The 10026-nt window shown below is 30.5% G+C and overlaps 1 protein-coding gene across 1 annotated transcript; it reads right to left on the minus strand.

The window, feature by feature from the left end:
- Window positions 1-357: 357 nt before the first annotated feature.
- LOC110666504 (putative disease resistance RPP13-like protein 1) lies at window positions 358-4648 on the minus strand. The gene is made up of 2 exons (XM_021827006.2): window positions 807-4648; window positions 358-716 (listed from the first exon to the last, which is right to left on the minus strand). Exon 1 carries the CDS (start codon window positions 2471-2473, stop codon window positions 1619-1621), a length of 855 nt encoding a protein of 284 aa, XP_021682698.2. The 5' UTR covers window positions 2474-4648; the 3' UTR covers window positions 358-716; window positions 807-1618.
- Window positions 4649-10026: the final 5378 nt, after the last annotated feature.

The raw sequence follows: 10026 nt of genomic DNA on the forward strand, positions 1-10026 counted from the left end.
AACGATGTTGTTCTGCTTCTTGAAATAATGCTTATAGTTTTCATTTGATTTCATATTTTCCTTTCTCCTCTCCTGTTTCCCTACTAAAATTGTGTACCATACCAACAGTATTTTGGATCTTGCTTTTGATTTGCAGTCCTAGGATTGGCATAGCACATGCACTATGTTTGGGTATTGCTCCATGGCTAGCAGCAGAGGTTCCAATTCTAGTGGATTCTGGCATGATTAAGCAGAAAGATAAGCCCTTGGGTTTTAGGCTCGTCCAACACCCAAAATCCTTCTATGCACAGAAGGAGAAAATGAACTAAGTAAACTCACAAGGGCTAAATTAACGTAGCAACTTTGGTTATAAATGAAACCAACTCACAATGAATACATTAAAAAAAAACTGGCGCTGCACCACATAGAAAACAAACTGACAGAGGGAGTAACAGAATGCTATACCTTAACCTTACATCAATCCAAACACACAAATAACCAAGAGAAAATTATCGATTCATCAATCCCTTATTTTGCATATAAACTCACAGGCATATATAACTAGAAATATTTGCAGGATCCGATCAAACAGAAGCAGTGTCTCCTCTTTTGGCATCTTTCAATTGAAGCCCTGTAGCAATGCTTTTTTCTTTTCTTCCTGGTGCAGGCAGCAGATGGTAATCTCCTATTTGCTTCCAGTACTCAACATTCTTTCTTGATCTTCGAACAATAGTCCACTACATTCCAACAGAAAGAATTGTTAACAGTTTATATGTTAGTTGATATCTAATGATCAAATACTCATTCAGGTTGGCAATGGCAAGTACCTATGAAGCTGAAGAGCAGCTAGCAATGTCACACTTCTGCTTCTGCAGTACCGATGATCCAAGATAGACATATGGTGCATGAGATATTTTCTCCAAATCAGCTCTTTTCCCATTTTCAAGAACAGGACAATCTATAATCGACAAATGTTGCAGTGCATTCAGACGTTGAAGACCCTCTGGCAATGACTTGAAATTTTTGCAGCCTGAGATTGCTAGAGATCGGAGTGAAATGAGTTGTCCCACCCATTCTGGTAATTCCATGAATTTTAGGCAGCTATGAATTTGTAGGTTTTGCAATGTTGTCACACATTTCAGCCCCTCAGGCAGAGATCCCAATTCTGGGCAGCTTAAAATGGTCAAACTTTTAAGCGTAGGAAGATGCTGCAGGTCATCAGGAAGAGAAGGCAGATTTGAACAGTACATAATAGTTAGGCGCTCCTGGGCTGTGGTGTGTTGCATAGATATTGGCAAAAAAGTGAACCCACTACAGTTCTCGATGGAGAGGGACCGAAGTGAGCTCAATCCTTCAATGCATGCTGCCAAGAGCCTAATCTGGGACACTCAATAATCTCCAGGGTCTCCAAAGAGTTAAGATTATTCAATCCATGTGGCAAAGTCTCCAGCGCTTGACACCAACCAATCCTTAGTGACTTCAAAGCTCGGAGTTCCCCAAAATTTGTGGGCATAGAGCAAAGCTTGGGACAAGAACAAACTGTCAAGGACAGAAGCAGTGGCTTGTTTCTCAGTAGTGCTTTTGGTATGAAGTCTAGCTCTGGAAAATTGTCAACAATAACAGTGGAGAGTGACTGTAGCTATGCTGCTGATCGTAGCATCAACGGATTGCAGTTCCTCATCTCTAAATATCGAAGAGATGAAAACCATTGCATGTTAGTTAAACGTGGGCAGTTGACGATGATTAGTCTGTTCAAGCAAGTGAATGCTTCCATTTGATCTATGCTCTCCCAAGATTGGAAATTAGGGAAATCTCGCAAGGACAACTCATTCAGTGATGAAAATGGCCTCCTGCCTTCACCATAAAACTCGCGACTGATCCTTAGTACAGAATCCATTCCTTGGATATGGAGAACCTTGAGGGCTGGCGATTCTCCTACTGTGGGGAGACTTTCACATCTTGGGCAATTGAATAACTCAAGCCTCGTCAGATCACCGAGAGTATTTAAATTCATCCAGTTTAGAAACCGAGTTCCCTGATATCCATTTATGAGCAACCTTCTTATATCATTGTTAGGCCGCAATTTATCAATTATGGTTTCCGCAGAAATACTTCTATCATTTTCTGTTTGTCTCAATTGCCCTGGCATGTAGCGATTCAGCTTACTTGCATTAATATCACCCCATGAGAGTGCCAATGAGTAAAGTTTCCCACCATTCAAAAAGGGCTGTTCGGTATCACTCAAAAAAGACCTTTTCCTCCAATCAAAATGTCTAGGTAGATTGTATAAAGATACATTCTCAAGGTGTTCCATTTTCAATTCACCTTGAAGACGTAGAGAATTTAGCTGAAAAAGGCCATTTTCAATTCGTTGACCAACTATGAATGGTGGCAAGGTTTGAAGATTCTTCAATAAGCCAATATAGTCTGGCAAGTGAGTGAGTCCTGTACAATCTTTTATATTCAGATGTCTCGGGTCTACCATCTTAAACATTCTTTTAGGTAGCTCGTGAAGACTACCACAGCCTGATAGATCAAATCTCTGCAATTTGAAGAGACGACAGACAGTTGCTGGTAACCTCTCAATTGGAGTGTTGGAGAGGTCCAAATATCTCTAGAATATCAAGTCACCAATGGATTTGTGCAGTTTCTTTATTCCTGATCCACTGATATTCAGGATTCTGAGGAACTTGAAGCTGGAAATTAAATTTCTGATCCCTTTTTCACTTATATCTCCTAAAGACAACAAATTTAGGGTATGCAATTTCTTTGCACTGCACAAGGGTTCAGGCATTACGTGGAAGCTGAAATTGCCATCAACCAATGCATGCCGACGTTTTGCAAAACCATTAGAAATTACTGGCATCAGATGATGTTGTGTCTGAATTCTTTGCTGGTTAGTGTCCCCCACAGTCAAGAATTCTTCCCCAGCAACAGATCTAACAAGGTCATGAATAAGATCATGAATTTAAACTCTGTGGTGCCACTGTGGTCATCATATGTTTTCACTTCTTCCAGAAAAGACATCTCCAGTAAATCACTAAAATAGTCATTTCCAATGTCTTCCAAAGTTGGATGCGAACAATCAAGAGATGCACGAGTAGAAATCTGAATTAAGCCTTCTGCAATCCATTGTCGGATCAACTTTTCCTTGCTTATCCCATATTTTTTAGGAAACACTGCACAGTATGCGAAGCATTGCTTTAGATGTGGCGGCAAATGATTGAAGCTTAACTTTAGGACAGATAGTATTCCATTCTCCCCTCCATCAAGATTCCATATTTCACTCCCCTGCACATTTAACCATTCTCTTTCCTTTCTTTTGAAGCGCATTAAGCTCCCAAGAACTTTGGCTGCCAAAGGAAGTCCTTTGCACTTATCTACAATCTATTTTCCGATAGGTAACAGATATGGGTAAAGATTTTCTTCTCCATCTGGAAAGGCTCGCTTCTTGAACAAAGTCCCACAATCATCGTTAGTCAGGGCTTCCAATTGGTAGGGACGAGTATTGCTCATTATGGATGCTACTTTCTGCCTACGAGTGGTGACAATAACTTTGCTTCCATCTGTAGCTCTTGCTAACATGTTCCTTACTTTATCCCATTCATCTTGATCATCATTCCATACGTCATCCAACACAAGTAAGAATATTTTTCCACACAATGCTTCTCTTAACTGAGATTGAAGCAAACCCAATTGTATTGTTGAATCGCCCTTACTCTCAGTTGCATAACGCAACATTTCAGCCATGATCTTTTTTGGATTAATGATCACACACAGAGATCCACATCTTCAAATCAAAATGGCTGGCAACTCTCTTGTCACAGTAGGCTAGTTGCGCAAGTGTTGTCTTCCCAATCCCCCCAATCCCAACTATTGGAATCACAGAGCCATTAGTGTTGGATGATAACAACGTATCCACTAGACTGCCCGCATCCTCTTTTCTACCATAAACTTCCGAATCATCCATGTGAGGTCCAGTTTCTCTACTCTCTCTGGTATCAGTTCTTTTATAGCCAACAACTTCTGTCGGTTGGAAGTCACCTATCTCCCTCGCTATATCATCCAATCTCTCCCTTTTTTTTTTTCAGCCTACGAGACATTCTGAAGTATTTTAGAATTGATTCAAGAGTCAGAGTCATCCATACCTTGTTTTTTATTTGCTACGTCTTAGCTTTACCGGCTCAAGCAGCGTATCACATGTTCCAAATATCCCAACCATTTCTATTAGCCGACGTTCAAACTCAATCGCAGACTGTATTTGCAGAACTTGAGCACCGATCTCGTCCAACAGGTCATCAGCATCATATGCGACATCTTTAAGCTTTGCAAGCCAAATCTTGATCTTCTTGTCTTTGTGTTGTCTCTTCTCTGCATCTTCAATCACAGCCTGGATTATTGGAAGCTTATACTGCAGCTTGATTATCTCCGTCTTGAAATCTCGGCAAGCTTGAATTTCGCCCAACACTGGGGAAGCCAACTTATCCAGGACTACCTGTAGAATAGGTGATACAATCAAAGATTTCCATTGTGATAGCGTTTAGCTACCAAATGGCATCAAAATGGTGTTGAGTTTCCAGTCGACGCAGGAAATGGATATACAAAGATGCAACTTGTAGCTTCCTTCCCTCAACTTACTTGGAATTTTCTTTCCTTTTGGTTACATCAGCTTGTTGGACTTATAGGCAACTTTACAAAGGCAGCTACTGTAATCCATAAAAAGAAAACGATGACTTTTGGAATCCATAAAATCGATCCTTTCAGGCCTGGCCCGATTATTGAATTGATGAAGGCAATGAATTAAAGGTTTAAGCTTTTATTGGTATTAAATTAAAGTTTAATTAGTGGTTTTATCTTCCTATTTTGTGGATTATTTATTATTCTATGTAATAATACAATTTAATATATATTTTTATTTTTATATTTTAAGTTTTTTAATTATATTATAAAATATTGATAATAAAGTTTTTAATTAATTATAATTTTATTTCATGTGTTAGTAGACAAATAAATTTATTAATATATTATTTTTATTATATTAAAATCATTTAATATACACCAACAAAAATAAATAAAATAAAATAAGACATTTTTAAATTTTAAATATAATAGGAAATGTTTTTAAAAATAAATACTTAAATTTTATATTTAATTTTTAGTGAATAATTATTTAAATATAAATACGCAAATAAAAATATAATTTTTTAAAAATAATTTACTCTTTTTTTAATTTATAAAAATATAATTATTTTTAAAGCTAGAGTGATAGATAGAAATTTAATTTTTTTTTTAAATATAGTAAAAAAATTTTAAATAATTATTAATTTTTTATATGAAATAAGATTTTAATAATTGAAATTGAAAAATTTTTAGATAAAATGTTAATATTTAATGTGATAAGTTAATTATATAATAAAATATAAAAAATAAATAAAAATAAAAATAAAATTGTACTACATATTTTTTTTAGGCAATTTTATTTGATTAGATGACATACTTATTCTGTAAAGCCATTTTTAAACCTAACTTCCGAACACTGTAACTTGTTTTAAATTAAGGGTTGTGCGATTTTCCCATTTGATTTTATTAAGAAATCGAAATTGAATTAAAAATTTTTAATAAATATATTAAAATTTAACTTTATTTTACTAGCTGATCGATTAAATTTTTTTTTATTAGCTTCTTTAAATATTTATAAAAAATTTTAAATTAGTAAATTTTATTTTTATTGATTGGCTCTCAAATCTTCTGTTCATAGTAAATTACAATATAATCACTAAAATTTAACAAAATCTATAATTTAATTCTTATATTTTTAAAAATAAATAATTTAATCCATCAAATTTAATTATATATATAGATTAATGCTTTCATTCAATTTACTGCCAAGCATAATAAAATTGAATGAAATGCCCTTTATTTTCAATTTAAATCAATTTAATCCACAAGTTAGTTCCCTAGAGGAACTGGAATAGGCCCTCCTAAACTGGAACATCCAGCTGACTGATTAAAAATATATTTTCTATACAATTTATATAATATAATCAATATATATATATATATATATATATATATATATATATATATAACTAAATAGATACTTGATATTTAAATAATTATATATTATATATTTATTTTGTAAAATTTATAATATAAAGTAATTTAAAAATATATAGCTCTATTGCCTTATAAAATATATTTATCATATATAATAAATGTAAAATATATTAACTATTTAAATATAAAGTTTAAATCAAGAAAATATTTTGCAGGCTTTACCAAACCTTAAATTTAAGAAAATTTTAATTAATTTTTTCTAAATTAAATAGAAAATTAGACAGAATAACCAATTTGCATATATAATCAAATTTGATGGACTAAATTACTTATTTTTAAAAATAGATTAACTAAGTTGTAGAATTCATTAAACCTTAGGAATTAAATTGTACTTTACCTAATAATTTACAATTTATATATATGTTAAATTGAAACATTAAAATTGCTTGGTTGTTATTAAATAAATATAAAGTTTAATAAAAAATTAATTATTCACGTTTTTATATTTACAGTTAAAATTTGATTAGTAGTCCAACCTTATAATTTCTTATCACGTAATCTAAAATGGTAAATTGGATGAGATTTTTCAATTTTTAATTTTTTACTTTTCCTCTCACTCCAAGTATATATATATATTCTTTGTATTCCCTCTCATTTAATTTTCTCTTCTATTTTTATTTATATTTATACAAGTAGACAAAATTTGTCATCTAAACTCTTATGCAATTTTTATATTTTCAACTTAAATATAAATTTATTTCTGACTTATATATTATCTTTATTTTTTTATTAGTCTTTAATTTTTTTTATGCCTCTTTAATTTTAATGACTTTTTTTCAATATTATACTATTATATCTTATAGTCTAGATATTTGGCATTTATATTTTATTTTTCTATTAGGTTGATAAATTTTATGCAAGAATTTGTATAATGTCTATTTGGTATTGACTGATTTTTATTTCCTTAAATAATATAATTTAAATTATGAAATTCCATAATAATTAAAACTATAGTATTGTAACTTTTATTTTACAAATTTTGTTAAATTTTTTTGAACCCACATAAAATATATATATATATATATATATATATATATATATATATATATATATATATATATATATATATATATATTAGAGCCTACTTTATTGGTCTGCTGTTCTTCAGAAGAGTGCCTTCCTACTCCATTGGGCCTACTAGGAGTGATACCACTTGTTAGAGATCTGGGGAGCCCAAAGTACTTAGGAAGAATCTTTCTCGATTGGTCTTATGAAAGAAGACACTGATGGGCTTGACACCATATCCAACCTAAAACCTTAAGGCAATGATTCTATAGGTCATTCCCACTTATATATCTCTCACTCATTCCATCTTTTTTCGATGTGGGAATTCCACATTTATATATTCCCAACAATATATTTTCATAGTAGGTGCAACTTTTAGCTTCTGTCTTATTGCAAACATCCAGCTCAAAACATATTTGGAATTTTCTTTCCTTTTTGGTTACATCAGCATGTTCGACTTTTGGGTAGGGATGAGCAAAACTTGATTCAAATAAAAATATTAATTAAATTGATTTAATTTGAAGTTTTGGTTAATTTTTTTAAAAACTCAATTCAATATAATTTTTAATTTTAAGAAATTTAATTAATTTGGTTCAACATAGCTTTTTAAGAGAAAATTGATCAAAGTGAATCGAACTGATAATTGTTATTAGGTTTTATTAGAGTTACAAATAGAAAAATTAGATTTGAAATGAGCACAAAATAAGCTCAAAATGAAGCCTGTGCTAATAAGTGGAATCAAATCAAATTAATTTGATTTAATTTAATTTAATTTTTATTATAATTTAATTCGATTCAATTTAACTTACATAATTTGGATTTACTCGATTTTCATTTAACTAACTTTACAATGACAACCAACATTCAGACAAATTTTTGAAAAAGAAAACCACTTCCAATGAGGAAATTTGGAATCCATAAAATCTATTAAAATTCATAGTTTGATACAGGAGTGTGTAGTTTCAATTTTAGTTTGGATTATCTAAGAATTGGAATCGAATTGAAATTTTAGTATTATTCTGGTTTGGTTTTTTTGATTTTTCAATTTTAATTTGGTTTAGTTCTTAGTACTTTAATTTAGTTTTATTCGATATAGTTTCAGTTAGAATTTCAATTTTTGAAACTCATACTTGAACTATCATTTAAATTTTAAATATTGTTAATACACAATATATTATATAATATATTATTTAGTTATTTTTTAATTATTTAACCATAACTATACGTACACCATGGAAATTCAATTGTACTGTATCAATACTACTAATAAAATTTCAGTAGATTAGTTCCATTAAATAATTAAAATTGTCGCCATTGAGTTCCGTTGAACCCTTGATTCCTTAAAGTGAAAGTAAATAATTAATTGAGAACCCAAAAATAATTAAAGAAGAGCAAAAAGTAGAGTTCTGGGTGTAACACAAAATAAATTATTGAACCAAGGATTTTTATTTAAAGGTCCATATCAAGGGAGGAGTAAAAGGGAATATTCCCTCTTCCCACAAGATGACACTTGTCATCTTGAATACCAAGTAAAAAAAAAAAAAAAATAATAATAATAATAAAGAGAATCCGCCAAATCCATAAGGGAGCCCATTCTCACATTTTCCTTATTTCTTTACACCTTCTAAAACTTTACTAACCAAACTTTATTAACCGTTTGTTTGATCTGAACATGAGAAGAAATTTAAAAAAAAAAAAGAAAAAAAAGAAGAAAAGAAAAATTAAATTTCTTTTCTATTGTTTGGATGCCTTACTAAAATAGAAGAGAAATAAAATTTCTCTTCTAATAGAATTACTTAATTATCATAAGTTGTTATTTTGTTATGACATGAAGTTTAAGGTATACAAATAATTTTAATATAAATATTATCTAATTCACTCAATTTCTTTCAACATCACTCCAAATTAGAGACAAATGTTTTAGGTTATTGAAGGAAAATTAGGAAATATAATTTCCCTTCATTTTTCGATGCGTGTCAAAAGAACTAATTAAAAATATTATACCTAAATTACTTATATATATGATAAGTAGAGATCGATCCCACAAGAAATGAGTAAATGCAAATAAAAAAACATATCTTAGAGATACAAATAAATAAAAGAAACTTAAAATAAATAAAATAAACACTTAATCTATCAAACTGAATATGCAAAGTAAAATAAAAGTAAGATTTTAATTTGTATTCGCTAAATTATTGAAGCTAAACTAAGAATACTAGAATATAAACTAAGGCTAATAACACTTATGAACACTTAACACAATCAGATTGCAACAAATTTAATAGAGAGGATGTATTTACCATGTAACATGTATCAATAATTGACTAAAGATGCAAATTTATTCAATTGATTACAATGGTTATAGAAGTTAACAACTTACTTATCTTTCTTTATATATTATATTAACCAGGAAGTGCTCTATAATTAATTTTTTACAATCACCAATCTAAGACTAGAGCAGGTTATAATTAAGTTTAATGGTAGCATTAATCGTTAGAAAGACATTCCAATTCAAGGTCACAAACTCATTCTATATGGTTCATTTAACGTAGACACTCATCTTTATAATGAAATAGATCATTATGTGCTACTTGTAGTCAGATTATTCAAGCTATTATGTACTCAAATTATCTTAACTTAGCAATATATTTTCATGCACAATTAAGTAGATGGCCATCCTAACTAACCATATATTCAACATTCACAACATAAACCAAAAGATAAGTGATACTCAATATAGAATAAATCTATATTTTATTAAACTCAATTTAAATTCTCATGGTAATATGTTCCATGGCTTCAACTATCTTCCTACTAAATTTAAAAACTACTCACATATAACTAAGAATATTAAACCTAAACAAATTAACCAAAGATGAGAGAAAAGAATTTTGTCCCTTTTTGCAGTAATTCAAACAACTTGGA

The sequence above is a fragment of the Hevea brasiliensis genome, chromosome 2 (assembly GCF_030052815.1).
Source record: "Hevea brasiliensis isolate MT/VB/25A 57/8 chromosome 2, ASM3005281v1, whole genome shotgun sequence".
Taxonomy (NCBI): domain Eukaryota; kingdom Viridiplantae; phylum Streptophyta; class Magnoliopsida; order Malpighiales; family Euphorbiaceae; genus Hevea; species Hevea brasiliensis.